A 16,694-nucleotide genomic window follows, 5' to 3' on the forward strand; every position below is an offset into this window, starting at 1 on the left:
TTTAGCGCGCGCAAACCCCCGCGCTAAGCGGGAAAACTAAAGCCAGCTCAATGCTGGCGTTAGCATCTAGTGCACATGGCAATTCTACGCACGCTAAGCAAATGCTAAAATCACTATCGCAACTTAGTAAAAAAAGCCCTAAATATGTACTATTTTTTATTAGTTTATTATTATTTTCCAATGCTCAATATGACTTCCTTTTTTAAGGTTTGACACTTGTGCCAGAATATTTTTACTAAATTTAAGAAGTATCCAATTCTAGAAGGGAATAATTAGATATTTGCCCTCTTTCAAATGGTATAGAGGTTTAAAAAAGGGAAAAGCGTTAATGAAGTCATTAGGTTCAATCTAGCCATTTATTTCTGCATGAATTTAAACAACTAAAAAATAAAGATAAATATAGCTCATCCAGTCATACAAGAAATGGCTCTAGAGCAGGGGTGCCCACATTTTTTGGCTTGTGAGCTACTTTTAAAATGACCAAGTCAAAATGATCTACCAACAATAAAATTTTAAAAAACACAAAGCACACTGTACACAAAGAAAATGTCATTAAGGAAGGAGAGAGGGGTCACAAACTTGGGATACAGAAGGAAAGGAGCGATACGGAAGGAGGGTGGGAGCATGAACTTGGGACACAGAATGGGGAGAGGGACATGTTGGGACACAGAAAGAAGAAAGAGGACACAAACTTAAGACAAAGTCTGTAAGGAAGGAGGGAGGGAGCACAAACTTGGGATACAGAAGGAAGGGAGGGATACAGAAGGAAGGGAGGGAAGGGGCATGAACTTGGAACATAGGATGGAAGGATAGAAGGAAAGAGATGCTGAGGTGGAGGAGGGAATAGAAAGGAAAAATTGTTGAGCATGAGTGTGAGGGAAAGAGATGGTGTACATGGGGAAAGGAAGAAAAAGGAGAATGTTGGGCATAGGAAGAGAATTGTTGGACATGTTGGTGGGAGAGGAGTAAGGTAGAGAGATGAGAGGGAGAAATGTTGGATGTGGTGGTGGAGAGGGAACAGTAGGACAGATGCAAGAGGGAAGAATGTTGGACCTGGTGGTGGAGGGAATGGAGGAAGAGATGTCGCATAGTTCTGGAGAGGGGTAATAGAAGGAGAAATGTTGGGCATGGGGCTGGTGGACAGGGGCAAAAGATGCTGTACACAGTCCGGGGGGGATGAGAGAGGGAAAAATGTTGGATGTGGCAGTAGAAGGAGTTGGAGCGATATACCCTGGATCCCTCTATCTTTCTTTCCTCACTCCCTTTGCAGCAAGGGAAGGAATGAGAGAGATGGTGGACGTTGCACATGGGGGTGGAGGAGAGAGGAAGAAATGCTGTGCAAGGTGGAGAGGGGTAAAAGAGTGCTTTGTGTAGTTTAATTTTGTGGTTACCATTATGTATTATTAATAAGATTATATCGTGTGTATGTGAAAAATGAATGGAAGAAATGGCACTTACAATTAGTACTATTATTAATATGGCGGCTGGGTCTGGGGTGGAGCCTGGGCAGTGCTTTTGGGCCCCCCAAACAAAAAAGCATTCCACTGACTATGGATGTTGGACCTAGTGTGGGAGGAGAGATGGTAGACCTGCTGGGAGAAAGGGGGACGAATGACCACATCCCAGAAATTTTGGCATAATTTTGCATTTTCTCAATTTAAAAAATCCTTATCTTCAAGAAGCAAACCGAACTATTTTCTACACATAGCAATTTAAGTTTTTGCATACAGGCCCCTTATATTAGCTTTTTCACTCCTTTATATTCATTTGACACATGTTCACCATTTTTTAAGTTTTCTCTCTCTCTCTCTTTTTTTTTTTTTTTGCACTCAGCATCTTGAACGTCCCTGTTTACTGAGTAGACATACAAATTTAGAAATGATTCGCAATTACTATCCTACCAAGAGCTAAACAAACTTTAAATAACTTTACAGTAACTTCAAATCCTGGGGGGAAAAAATACCACAGTATTACTATACATGCACAGTTTTTTTTCCAGCGACAAATTGCTAAATATAAAATAGTATCAAAACATATCCACAAATGAATTTTGGCCCTTTGTCTAGTAATCAGTCATATCAATCATGGAGTTATAAGTCACTCACACCCCTATAACGTACACATCCAGACCAGTCCATCTGACTTCTACTACCAGCAACCCCCTCGCACAATGATGTCACGTACTCAAGCTCCCGGAAAGATTCCTTGTTCGCTATGATGTAAGTGTGGCCTGGCAGGATGTCATCCATGGTGCTCTCGGGGTGGCCCTTGTGCAGCGTGAAGATCCGCAGCACCGACCCCTACGGCACGGGCACGTGCCTAGTTAACTCTGACAGGAGGGCGTCTAAAGTTTGCACATGCTTGCCATTGATCACCAATTCCTTGCCAACAAAGAAAGGGTCACCATTACGGTAGAAGACCACCAATCTGGCCAGGATTAACTGCGTTGGGTAGCCATTGTATATTTCATCCTGCGATAACCTGGACATGATGATGATTCGGAGAACGGGAGAGGGGGAATCGGCGATGAACTGGTATCAAACAGGTGGTGACCATGCTTTAAGCAGCGAGATTGCGAAGGACAGCGTGGAAGAGAGTGCGAGGTCTGATTTGTTCAGTGTCCTGTCCTGCACCATAGGCATCCTGCGCTGCGGTGATGTTTCCAAGTGAGCGAAGGGGAGGCTTCTCTTGTGCCGTGACTTTTTTGCCTCAGGCACAAGTCAGCAACGGAGGGAAGCTTATAACTTGCTTCAGGCCTTCCTCGTTGCCGGGTCCTGCCATCGCAGAAACAGAAAGTAGGCAGGACCCGGCAGCGAGGAAGGCCCGAAGCAAGTTGTAAGCTTCTATCCGTCGTTGACCAGTCTCCTGCCTTAGCCCATAGTGAACTCATGCTTCGGGGCTCTAAGGTGTGCATGCCGGCTTCCCTTCTCTCCCCCCCCCCCCCCCCCGACATAACTTCCGGTTTCAGAGGGAAGAGAAGGGAAGCCGGCACGCACACCTTAGAGCCCCGAAGCGTGAGTTTGCATCTCCAAGCCGGTGAGAGATGGTTTTTGGGGGGGATTTTTTTATGTTGAGTGGCAGCAGCAGCAGGATTCCCGATAGATGACAGCTGGGGGTCATCTAAATTAGCCGGGTGGACTGCCCGGCTAAAAAGCCCTGGGGAGAACACTGTTTTTAATAATGATACTGTTAGTTAATGTTTTATTGTGTTCTGTCGAAACATGTTTTAGTATTTTTAATAAGTATGCATGTAATTTTGTAAACCACATAGTTTTTGTGCGGTATATAAATTTTTAAATAAATAAATCATAAGAGGATTGTGAAAAATTGCAAGAGGTCCTTGAGAGACTGGGCTTCAAAATGGCAGATGACGTTGATTTGAGCAAGTTCAAAGTGATGCATGTGAGAAAGAGGAAACTGAACTATAGCTCCGTGATGCAGGGTTTCACTTTAGGAGTCACCACCCAGGAAAAGGTATCATTGTGTATGGCAAAGGCTAAGAAAACAAATAGAATACAGTGGAACCTTGGTTTGCGAGCCTAATTTGTTCCAGAAGCATGCTCATAAACCAAAGTGCTCGTATATCAAAGTGAGTTTCCCCATAGAAAGTAAAGGAAACTCGCATGATTTGTTCCTGAACCTCAAAACAGGCCTTCTTGTGGTCCAACAGTTCTCTCACTCTCTATTTCAGCATTTCTCCCTCTTCTCCCCTTTCTTTCCATTACCACAGACATCTTTCCCTTTGCTTATTTCCCGTCATCTTTTGCTCTTCACTTTCCCCCATCCCTTCCTTTTTCTTTCTCACCTCCCTCACGGGTGCCGAAGGTAACTGCCGTTGTCTCCCCAGCAAGTCAAACAAGAAATTGTCCAAACTGGGTGAAGCCGATGAGCGCTGGCATCCAGGTGAGCAGGAGCAGGTGCCGCAGCACGCAGCCATCGTAGTCAAGCAGGGGCGGGTGAGCAGCGAAGGGGGAGGGGAGGTGAGGCTCGGGGGCAGGCAGCACTGAGCCGTTCTCCAGCGGCGCATTCTGGCATCTACGATCGTGGCCATCCCGAGCTGGGTCTGCTGCGGCTTCACCCCCTACCCTCCTGCTATGGCTTCTTAATCGGCGGCGGACAGCATGGAGGAGGAAGCGTGGCGAATTCACCCTCCACCCCCCCTGCTCGCACCCGTACGAGAACGAGTGCCTGACGTACATTCTCAGAGCACGACACCATAGAGGAAAAGCCGCAGCAGGAGCACAGTCAGGCGAGCGTCCTCGGCTGGGAAAAGTCAAGTTTGACTAGGAGTTTCTTGAGAGAGATGGGAGAAGCTTTTGTAATTATTCAGCCTTTTCTCTCTGTATCCTCTTCATGTACATGCCTCTCGGAAGTGGAAGGAGACCTGCAGAGCCGGCCCACAGACACACACCTCCCTCTCCGGCAGGCCAGGAAGCTCTGATTGAGTCAATGCTCGGTTTGCGAGTTAAAGTTTGCTCGAGTGTTTTGCTCGTCTTGCAAAACACTCGCAAACCATGTTACTTGCAAACCGAGGTTTGACTGTATTATGAATTATCAGATAAGGAATGAAAAACAAAGATGAGAATGTTATAATGCCCTTGTTTTGATCCATAGTATGGCTGCACCTTGAATACTATGTGCAATTCTGGACACCACATCTCAAAAAGATATAGCTGAATTAGAAAGGTACAGAAATAGCAACAAAAATAATAGAGGATAGGTCAACTTCGCTATGAGGAAAGGCTAAAGTGGCTAGAGCTCTTTAGCCTGTTATTGAGACTGACATGGGGGAAGCCACTGCTTGCTCTGGATAGGTAGCATGGAATGTTGCTACTATTTGGGTTTTTGCCAGGTACTAGAGATATGGATTGGCCACCATGAACTCAGGCTACTGAGCTAGATGGACCATTGCTTTGACACAGTAAGGTTATTCTTATGTTTTTATGATAAAGGTCTATAAAATACTTAGTGGAATAGAACAGGTAGATGTGAATCACTTGTTTGTGGTTTCCAAAAATGGTAGTACTAGAGGGATTGTGATGAAGCTACTAAGTAGTATATTTAAAACTAACCAGAGAAATATTTCTTCACTTGACATGTGATTAAACTATGGAATTCATTGGCGGAGAGTGTGGTGAAAGCAGTTAGCTTAGCAGGGTTTAAAAAAGGTTTGGATACTTTCCTAAAATAAAAGTCCATAAATCATTATTAAGATGGACTTGAGTAAATCCACTGCTTATTCGTAGGATAAGCAGCCTAAAATTTGTTTTGCTCCTTGGATCTTCACAGGTACTTGTGACCTAGATTGCCAACTGTTGGAAATAGCATACTGGGATTGATGGACCTTCGATCTGTCCCAGTATGGCAACTCTTATGTTCTTAAGAAAGATACCATTGTGACTCATTCTTTCTAGTATAATCTTAATATTTACAATCAGATGAAGGTTTAATTTTTTTTAAAAACAACTTTTCAGATTAGTTTTACAGTTATATAAAAAATTGTATAAAAATAAAAACAAGTTGTTTTTTTTATTATTATTAATTTTCCTTTTATATGTATTTTAGCATTGTTGATAACTAATTTCTTTTATATAAGCTTAGTACAGTTTTATGCTTTTTAGTTATGTTTTCAATATATATTAACCTTTTTTTATTTTTGTTTTCAGTGGGTTGTCACTTCATTATGAAGATATAAGTAAAGGAACAAATTATGTCATTAAAGGTGTAACTGCTAAAGGCTTTGTGAACAATTGCTGTGGCGAGGTACGTTTATGCCTGAAAGATGAGGATTGCAGGAAAACATTTGGTTTTTATTTGTTCTACAAGTATTGCAGTATAAACTTTAAAGATGTGTATGTATTAGTATGCGTTTCATTTGTTAGCATGAAATTAATGTGCATAGAACTGATTTGCAATAAGTGTGGGATAGTGTCTGAAATTAATGTGTGAGAAAGAGAGTGGGAGCCTGAACAGATAGAGAGGGAGGGGATAGAATAAGGAAGAAGTGTCTGGAGGAAGGGGCAGAGATTTGATATGAAAGATCTGGAGGTAGCTAGTAAGAGAGAGAGAGTGTGCATTAAAGGGACAGAGAACTGTGGGAGCCTGGAGTAAGAGACTGAAGAATTGGAGAGGAGATAAGATCATGGGAATCTGGGTAGATGTAAGAAAAACAACATGGTTGAATGAAAGGAAAAAATTGGGGCTTATGATAAGGGGTTGAATGACGAGGAAAGTCCCTGTGGCTAGTAAGAGAATGAACAAGGAAGGCAACCAAGTCACATCAAGGTCTGCGTGGGGGAAGCTCACAGTGCCAAACTTGTCTCACAACTTATAAGCCAAATACAGTGTAACAAGTCAAAAAAGCATGTCACACTGTATAATGTTGTAGGGCGCTCTCAGTGTGAACCCTCAGTGATAGGAGCACAGCTCCGACACTTCACTTCTGGATCAAGGCAATAAGCCTCCACCCACACACCATCATCGAGCGCCCTGTGTGTGCAAGAATCAAAGCAATCAACAATCAAAGTGAGTAAATAAAACTCAACACAACGCAAGCAACCTGAGCGACCCCCACACAAACCCTGCCAGCCAAACCCCCTCAAAAAGCACGCACAAAATCACAACAAAATCAAAAACCATACCAAACAGTGAAGAACATAGTAAGAGAGAGAGAGTGTGCATTAAAGGGCTTGAGGGTGCACAAACCCCCTGGTATGTTCACCAATAGGGACTCTTTTTTACATAAATGGGCTGCAATTCTCAATAAGTGTTCCCTGGACCTGATGGTGTTACTGATTGACACCATTCAGGAGGTCTCTCATGAAATTGCTGATCAGAGCACGGAGATACAGACTAAATTAACTTCTGACCCCAATTCAGCGCCTTTGTTTGCCCAGTGCTTGCCTGACTTGCAGGCAGCACATGACCAGTATCGTAATAAAATCAAGCAGGGCAAGGTTAAGAAATTTCATAGGGACTCTGAGGATTATGCGTCGGGGTATGTATACTCCTGGATGCAGCCTCAGGGGTCCTCGGTGGTGATACCACAGGTTTCTACATATCCATCTGATGATGGTTCGTCCTCTAGTGACTCTAGTGGACGTAATTTGTACATGGGGTCAGGGCGTTTTATAGGCCGAGGGTCCAGACGAGGCCCAAGGCGACGGTCTCGGGGCCGCAGGGGCTATCCAGACCGCAACACAGCCCAAACTTACAACCCTCCAGTAACTCGTTCGCAAGTAGCGAGGGGTCCTTAGTGGTCAACATATCTGGGGTTGCCCTCTCCGATGCACAGACTCAAGTGCTGGAGAAGGGACTGTCCTTTGTTCCCACTACTGGGTTGGATCTTTTTACAGCACATAGGGATATGGCTCAGTTTGTGAGGGGTCTCCAGATCAAGCTGTTTTTTTCTTCTCAGGTGGGTACCCGGGATGATTCTTTATTTAGGGTCAAATCTCATTGGACCCCTCCGGGGCCCATGGATGCTCACATCAAAGTATTCCGTGACTTGATATTACGTGATATTGATCAGCTTGGACAGATTTCTCCTGGCCGTCACTTTGTTAATATGACCAGGGTGCAACAGCTTGCTCTGGAGTCCCTTAGAGATACCCCTGACTTGGACATCAAACCCGCTGATAAGGGCGGAGCTGTGGTCGTTCAATCTTTGACCCAGTACAATGCTCAGGTGGACGCGCATATCTCCAACGCAGACTGGTATGTTAAACTTGAGGAGGATCCCTCTCCCGCTCTGCGTCAGGAGATTGCAGCTGTGGTGCAGGAGGCACTGCAGAATAACATCGTCACTAAATCTGAGGCCAGATATTTATCCCAGGCCCCCAGCCGCAACCCCCACTTTTACACTGTACCCAAAATTCATAAAACTCTTAATGACCCCCCGGGTAGACCTATTGTGTCGCTCCGGGGTACCATCCTTGAACCCTTGTCTAAATTGGTTGACCATTTTTTGAAACCCCAGGTTGCTCAGGCACGGTCTTTTGTACTTGACACCACCAATTTTCTTAACAAAATTGATACTATCCAGGTGCAGCAGTCCGATCTTCTGGTAACCATGGATTTGGAAGCTTTATATAGCAATATACCTCAGACTGAAGCCTTAAAGATTGTTGAACACCATCTATCAACGGAGCCTCACTATTGTATAACCAAAGCCTTCCTCATGCAATTGGCCACCTTGGTGTTACAAAAGAACTTTTTTGAAGTACGTGGTGAGTTTTATCTTCAAACTCACGGGGTAGCCATGGGTACAGCCATGGCCCCCAGTGTGGCTAATCTTTATGTCACAAATTTTGAGGAGCGTCTGCTATATCCATCTGCATGGATGATTCATATCGCCACATGGCTCCGCTTCATTGACGATGTGTTCCTCATTTGGACTGACACCAAGGCCAGGTTTTATGAGTTTTTGACTTGGCTCAACACTCTTGACAGGCATTTAAAGTTTACTGCCACTGTCAATACAAGCAGTGTTACCTATCTGGATACCAGGGTTAGCAAAGAGCAGGGTAAACTGGTCACTACTGTGTTTCGCAAACCTACGGATCGGACTTCATATTTACATTATACCAGTTGCCATCCTGTCCGGTTGCGCCAGTCGGTGCCCGTGGGGCAATTCCTCAGGATTCGTCGGATCTGCTCAACATTGAGAGAGTATAAGGCTCAGGCAAAGGCTCTGTCTCTGCGTTTTAAGGCTCGTGGCTATCCTGATTGGATTATCAGAAGAGCGTACCGCAGAGCCCGCTATGCTAACCCTGAATTGTTAAGGGCTCCTGCCATTCGGCCTCCTTTAGAGCAACAGGTGTGTGTTATATCATTCTCCAATCAAGCCCACCAGATAGCTAATATTGTGAGGAAGCATTGGCATGTTTTGGGACATCATACTATTTTTAAGGAGACCCCGTGTATTGCTTTTGCTCGGTCTAAGAACTTGAAAGACCTTCTGGCTACCAGGAGTCGGGCCCACAGTGGGGGCAGCCATCAACCATGTGGACATTGTGATATGTGTCATTTATCTCTGTCAATTTCCACCTGGCAACATCCCCCGACTCAACGCACTTACCACCCCGGAGCGCAAACTTCGTGTGATTCTAAATGGGTAGTTTATGTCATCATCTGCCCGTGCGGTTTGTGCTATGTGGGATGGACCAGCAGAAGTGTTAGGGTCAGACTGCAAGAACACAGAAGCCGGATCCGTACTGGATCTCAGTCTGCCCCTTTGGTACCCCACTGTGCTGATTTTGGTCACTGTTTTACTGACCTATCTTGGTTCGTGCTTGAGCAAGTCCCTTGGGACTTTAGGGGGGATCGACAGGCTCATCTGAATCTCAGGGAACAATATTGGATTTTTCAATTACAATCTGTTCAGCCGTATGGCCTTAACGAAAGTGTGGAATGGAATACCATTGTCTAATAGGGTTCTTGGCTTCTTTTAGATAATGGATTTTGGATACAGGGTATGGTGTGCTTGTGTGCGTGTGGGTGTGTGTGGGGGAGGAACTTTTCTGATTGTGGTGTTTCTATTGGTGGGTGTTCTTTGTTCCCTCCCTCTTTCTTTCTCTGTTCCTTTTTGTAGTTATGATTGTGTTGAGTGCTGGCACAGTATGATTGGTTGGTTCATGCATGATGTCACCTGCAGATCTGTTTTAGCTGGTGTGCTCTCCCTCCCGGGCACCCCGCCCTCCAGCCGTCCTCTCTGCTTGTGTTCTGTTGGAGGCCAGGTTCCTGAAGAAGGGCTCCTCCCGAAACCAGCGCGGTTGAACCTTTCCTCCTGGCGCGGTTTTTCCGTCGGTGTGACAGTTTTGGATAAGTATTGTTTATTTTTGGATATGTTCTTCACTGTTTGGTATGGTTTTTGATTTTGTTGTGATTTTGTGCGTGCTTTTTGAGGGGGTTTGGCTGGCAGGGTTTGTGTGGGGGTCGCTCAGGTTGCTTGCGTTGTGTTGAGTTTTATTTACTCACTTTGATTGTTGATTGCTTTGATTCTTGCACACACAGGGCGCTCGATGATGGTGTGTGGGTGGAGGCTTATTGCCTTGACCCAGAAGTGAAGTGTCGGAGCTGTGCTCTTATCACTGAGGGTTCACACTGAGAGCGCCCTACAACATTATACAGTGTGACATGCTTTTTTGACTTGTTACACTGTATTTGGCTTATAAGTTGTGAGACAAGTTTGGCACTGTGAGCTTCCCCCACGCAGACCTTGATGTGACTTGGTTGCCTTCCTTGTTTTTTCTAGTTTAGGATTTATTTGGCAAATCAGGAGTGTCTTGTTGTTGTTGGTAAGAGAATGAGTCAGAGAGAGATAGATGATGGTTTGTGAGGGAATGAGCTCAGAAGATTGTGATCAGTACAGATTAGATAAGTAAAGACCTTGCTGTATCAAAAAGAACTATGATACATGTTATATATGCTCTTGTTATTACATGCTTGGACTACTTTTAATGTGCTCTTTAGGTGCATTAACCAGAGAGAGATCAAAGTTCTGCAATTGATACAAAATGTGGCTGTGAAATTGCCTTTTCATTCTTAAAAATACGACCATATGACCCACTACTGTGAGCTGGTTACCAATAAATCAACATAAAACCTATAAACTCCTGTTATTAGCATTCAAGATTCTTCATTCTGACTCCCCTCAATTTTTGACACCTTTTCTAATGCCCTTTGTCCCATGCAAGCTTTATGCTCTAGTCAACAACATCTGCTGTAGGTCCCCTCGCTTCAAACTATTCCATATCGGAAATTGTGGAAATTGATGTTTAGTGTAGTGGGATCTACATTATTGAATGTTCTTCCTATGTCTCTCTATACAGAGTCCTCTCTTCCAACTTTTAAAGTATTACTGAAGACACATTTATTCCAGGTAGCTTTTAACACCTGATTTCATTTTGCTGACATGTGGGACTGCATTGATCCTGGGATCCTATGAGACTATTCTGTAAGCACCTGAAAACTAGGCTTTTCACAAAATATAATGCTCTCCTCCCCCCTGTACTCAACCTCCAAACCCAATATGTTATTCCTTCCTATATTAAGCTCTTGTAAACCGTGCCAAGCTCTATAATTACGGAGAGGATGCGGTATATAAACTTATAGTTTAGAGACGCAGCAATCTTGTCTCGCTATCCTGTTACCATTGTATTTCTTTTTCTTTTCTGTGATATTAATGAAATATAAACCACTTTGATAGGTTTGCCCTAGGCAGTTAATCAAGTAAAGAAACCTTAAAACCTCGTGATGGGGAAATGAGAAGTTGAGAAAGGAATAGGAATCGAAGGACAGTGAGAGTGAAGATTGGAGAGGAGAATGATGGTCTTTAGATCGATAGTAGTCCTGTTTTCATTTTTTTCCTAGTAGTATATGTATTGGTGTTCTAGGCCTGGTATAATATTTATAGTGCTGCTTTTTAGTAGATAGGGGTTATTGTTGCTGTTTTAATCCTGGGAGTTAGTATTGTTATGGTAAGTTTGCTGTATAGTTTTTGCATGTCTTTATTTAGGGTTTTGTAGTATTTTGCAAAGCTTCTGATTAGCAGAAGAGAAGTAGTACATTTCCTGAATTGAAAAAAATATATATTGAATTTGCATAACGAGTTGTGAGAGGAAGTATCCTAGCACCATAGTTAATGAAGCACAGTTACAAAACCTGGAGGTGTAGCTTTTTATATTGATATTCTCTCTAATACTATAAAGAATTCATACTTTATTGCTAGGTAGAATATAGTAGAACTAGTCTTTAAGCCCATTACATTAACGGGTGTTAAAATAGATGTGTGTGTCTGTCTGTCTTTCTTTCTTTCTTTCTCTCTCTCTCTCCTTGGCTGCTTTCTGTCTGTCTATCAATTTCCTTTTTCTCTCTTTCCTCGGCTGTCCACCACAACCCCTTGCCTGCTCCCCCTGTCCAGCAGTAGCCCTTCTCCCTTCCTTTTACCTTCCCCCTGTCCAGCAGCACCCCTTCCCTCCTTCCCTGCTCCACCTGTCCAGCAGCACCTCTTCCCTGCTCCCCCTGTCCAGCAGAAGGCCTTCTCTCTTCCTTTTACCCCTCCCCCCATCCAGCAGCACTTCTTCCCTGCTCCCCCTGTCCAGCAGTAGGCCTTCTCCCATTCCTTTTACCCCCCCCCCCTGTCCAGCAGCACCTCTTACCTGATCCCTCTGTCCAGCAGTAGGCCTTCTCCTTTCCCTGCTTCCCTTGTTCAGCATCTGCTAGCCCGGGCAGCCTTGGGACTTTTGCTAGTCCGACCCACCTCGCATTATTGAAGTAGGTCAACCTAGCAAATGCCCCACAGCTGCTGCGTTTTCTGGTCAGGGGGTGAGAAAAGGCATCCCGGCAGCGCAGGACTCAAACCGCTGCTGAAATCGCCGCCACAAGCCACCCCACGTGCCGGAAATCGAATTCGGCACATACGGACACATTACGGTGGCAGGGATCACAAAACCCTAAGTGCGCATACACGCTTAGGGTTTTATTATCAAGGTTTCAAGGTTTATTCAATATTTGATTAATCGCCTATCGTAACTACTAAGCGATTTACATTTACAGAAAATACATAATAAAAAATTAACAATAATATAATAAAATATTAAAATCAATTTAAAACAAACCAGACAAATCTGGACAGGAAACATTGGGAAAGAGGGGGAAGAAATACAATTTATAATAGGAAAGGAGGGGTAAATAAGGGTAAATACACAGAATGGATGGGAAAACAAAATAAATATATAGCTGACTGAAGTAAAAGGGAGTTGTACAGAGTAAATAGCAATTCAATTAAGGATTAAAAGCGTCTATAAAAAGAAAACTCTTAAGTTGGCTTTTGAATTTGTCGAGGTTTTTCTCCTCCCTTAAATAAAGTGGGAGAGAGTTCCATGTTTGTGGTGCTGTAACTGAGAAAATATACTGTCTTCTGGTATTTATGATTTTGAGAGAGGGAACAACTAATAAAAGTTGCTGATTGGATTGTAAGGTTTTTTGAGAAGTGTATGGAATTAGAACTTTATAAATGAATGATGGAGTTTTGGATGATAAAGATTTAAAGGTGAGTAAAGATAACTTGTATAAAATTCGATGTCCCACTGGTAGCCAATGTGCTTTTTGTAATAATGGGGTTACATGGTCAAATTTTTTGGCCCCAGTAATTAATTTAATTGAAGTATTTTGTATGATCTGTAATCTTCTGACTTCTTTTTGGGCCATTCCTTTGAATAAAGCATTACAATAATCGATTTTTGCAATAATTAATGAATGAATTAATGTATTTAAAGATTTTGCACAGAGAAATTTTGAAATAGAACGGATTTGACGTAGTCTGTAAAAAGAGGCTTTGACCACATAACTGATGTGGTCATGATATGTTAAGTTTTCATCAAGGATGACGCCTAAGATCCAAATTTTATTAATTTGTTTGAGCGTTACTCCTTGGATTTTAATAGGAACAGATATTTTATGATTTTCTTTCCAAGGGAAGAGTAACGTGTTGGTTTTATTAATGTTTAGAGAGAGTCTATTGTTGTCCAACCATAAATGAATCTGTTCAAGTTTGTCATTGATATTAATGATATCAAATTGATTATTGGGGTCGATAGGATGTAAAAGATTATATCAACTATCCGGCATCCATGGGGATTAGTAGATCCTGGATAACTGTTTTTCTGGTTAATTGAGAGTGTGTTAGAAACCTGGTTGAACACAGTCTCAGTTCTGCTCCCCCTCACCCTCACCCTGAAGCACCAGCATGACAGCAGTCCTGAGCCGCAAAGCCCTCCTCCCTCCCTCAAGCCCCAAAGTGGCAGAAGCAGACGGCAGTCCTGAGCCATGAACCCCCTCGCTTCCTCCCTCCTTTCCTTATCTGAAGTGCAGCTGGTCAGCAGGAGGCAGCCTCAAAACATAGTTAATGTTAGATGGGGAGAAGAGAAAAAAAAATGGGTCAATGCAGGATGAGGAGGAGAAACAAGCTAATGCTGGATGGGGAATAGAGAAAGAGAGAGTGAGAATGGGGTAATGCTGGATGGAGAAAAGGAACAGGGAATGGGGTGTAATTTAATGCTGAATGTGGAGAAGAATTCAGAATGCGGTAATTTAATGCTGGAAGGGGAAAAGAGACAGAAAAAGAAAGAAAATGGGGAAATGCAGGATAAGGGATAAAGAGAAATGGGGCAATGCTGATCTGCAGGAAGAGAGAGAAGATGTTGGATGGCAAGGGAAGAGATGGAAGAGTAAATGAAAGACTGGGGAATAAGAGGAAGGAAAATAGGAGGGCCTGGATGACGAAAAGATATGAAAAGGTGGTAGATGCATTGAAAATTTGGAGAGAATGAAGAATGCATAGTAAGAATGAATGAAATCTGAACGGACAAAAAAGCATAAAAATAGAAGAAAGTTGAAAGCAAAAGATCAGTATCAGAGAGGGATATAGTAGAGGAAATGACAACAGGAGGAGCGAGAGGAGTAACAAATGTACAGGAAATCCTGGAAAGAGAAATAAGGAAAGACAGAAGAGATTAATCAGAGACTGGGACCTAATTAGAAAAAAATAAAATGGCCAGGCAACAAAGGTAGAAAAATAATTTTATTTTAAATTTTTGGATGAAGGGTTATAGCACTTTTAGTCCAGTTTAAAGGTTAATTAATTAAAAATAAAACAAGAAAATTTGATATGTAAGTAAGTAATTTGTTATAGTATGTCTCTGAAGTGTTTTGTACGATAAATGTAATTTTTTTATTTTGTATGTTAATATGTAACTCGCCCTGGTTAAGGGCGGGTGAGAAATAAACAGAAACAGAAAAGGTGGACTAATTCAATTTTTTTACTAACTTTGAGGACAAAATCACTTTCCTATGGACCTCTGAAAGCTAGTCAAAAATGTTTTGAATTAGTCCTCCTTATTTTCCATTTTTTGTTTTATTTTTGCTTGTTAATTTTTAATGCAGTGAATAGAACATGTCAGTTATTGAAAGTTACACCCGTTGGTTGGTTATTTGATGTGTAAGGTTTTTTTGTATACTACAGGGGGATATACAACACTGTTCTGTTTCTCTAGTGTTGCAGAGTACAGATTCCTGGGAGTTTGGTTTAATTGTTGTCAGTTTATTTCAATTCTTAGCTTGCAGTTACTTATTCTGTACTCAATGAGAGTCTGTCTATATTCAGCATGTGTGGAATTGGGATTGAAGTCTCTATACTAATCTGGCTTATTTAATTTTTCCAGTAGGTATGTTTTGCCCACTGCATTGTTTACTATTTAATGTTTTCCTAGGTAGGCTTTGATATATGACTCCTGAAAATTATTGATATGGTGTGGTAGAATTGTTTTTTCCAGTGCAATATATATGTCATTCTGGATAAGCAAATCATCTCCCTATGGCCACGAGCCATATGCAGAAGGAATCCATACCAGATTTTTTTCTGTGACCCTCTTACTTCACTCAGAGCTCTACTGCCACCTGTAGTTTTTCCCTTCTGCATGCAAGCCGGAAGGAGTGTCTGTTCTGCTCTTTCCATTTTCTTATTCAGTGTTTTCAATTGTTATTTGGTGTTTTTAGTTCTCGGAACGTACCATCTTTAGTGTTAGCTCTGCTTGTGTAGAGAAGTAGCAGACTCTACACAAGTATTTTGGAGCTCAGGGGCGTCCCTGCTTACCATCTTCACTTACTGCTTAACTGGGGTTGAGCACAAGCTGTTAGGCATCCATAGGAGGCTCCGAAGTGTCTCACAGGGTGCTGGATGCATTTTTTGTCTCCCTCTTCTAGTAGCACATCCATCTGTCCATTGAGGGGGAGGGGTCAGACACCATGTCTGACTAGCAACCTGAAGATCAGCATTGATGAGGAATTTTCAGCATGAAGCAATAATCCTTCACCTTTCCATCTACTGAAAGAGCTGAGATAGGCTGCAGCACATGGCCAGCACAGCTCACAGTAAGTAAGACTGTTACAGCCTGTTAGGTGAATAGGGGAGAGCTGTGTTCCCCCTACTCAAAAATCCTAAATTTGCTGGTGTGTTTTTTTTTTACTTTGAGAAGTTATATTAGTGATTTTAGATACCAAAGCCTTGCTGGTGGCCATTTTGGATTTTTAGTAATTTATTTTTATTTTTTTTTCAGAAGTTCTGTGCACATTCTGGACCTTACTCATGTGAATGCAGTGCTCAGAGTTCTCCATTTTCACATGGAGACAGTTGCTTCTCTAGATTTGATGGAGGCTTACTTACATATCCTTATTTTCCCAAACCACAGAAAATTTCTCACATTTCATGTTCTGGAACATCATTATCAATATGCAGCTCTGCCATTTAGTCTGGCGACAGCTCCTCGGACCTTCACCAAAGTGATGGTTGTTGTAGCAGCTCACCTGCGCAAGATGGGTTTGCAAGTGCATCCCTACCTAGACAACTGGTTGATCGGTGCCCTCTCATTGTCCGAGGGTCAGCGCACAGTGGATCAAATGATTTGAGTCCTGGAGGAGTTGGGTTGGATTATAAGTTATCGAAAGAGCAATTTGACGCCAACTCAATCCCTGGAGTACCTGGTAGTCTTATATCCTGGAAAAGTCAGCTCCATTGGTGTGGGACTATCCTGGGGACCATGGTGGCCAGAATAGATGTGCCTTTGGTGAGAGCCCACATGTGTCCTTTCCAGCGTCTCCTGCTGGTCTTCACAGATGGACGCGTTACAGAAGTG

The 16,694-nt window shown here is 42.8% G+C and overlaps 1 protein-coding gene across 2 annotated transcripts in view; it reads left to right on the forward strand.

The window, feature by feature from the left end:
* The window catches only part of SMCHD1 (structural maintenance of chromosomes flexible hinge domain containing 1), a 719,028-nt gene that overhangs the window by 303,715 nt on the left and 398,619 nt on the right, over positions 1 to 16,694 (forward strand). For both annotated transcript variants that reach the window (XM_033933958.1, XM_033933959.1), the window contains exon 21: positions 5,667 to 5,763. In XM_033933958.1, the coding sequence (XP_033789849.1) occupies positions 5,667 to 5,763 (97 nt within the window). The remainder of the gene's footprint in view (positions 1 to 5,666; positions 5,764 to 16,694) is intronic.

The sequence above is a fragment of the Geotrypetes seraphini genome, chromosome 2, assembly GCF_902459505.1.
Source record: "Geotrypetes seraphini chromosome 2, aGeoSer1.1, whole genome shotgun sequence".
NCBI lineage: Eukaryota > Metazoa > Chordata > Amphibia > Gymnophiona > Dermophiidae > Geotrypetes > Geotrypetes seraphini.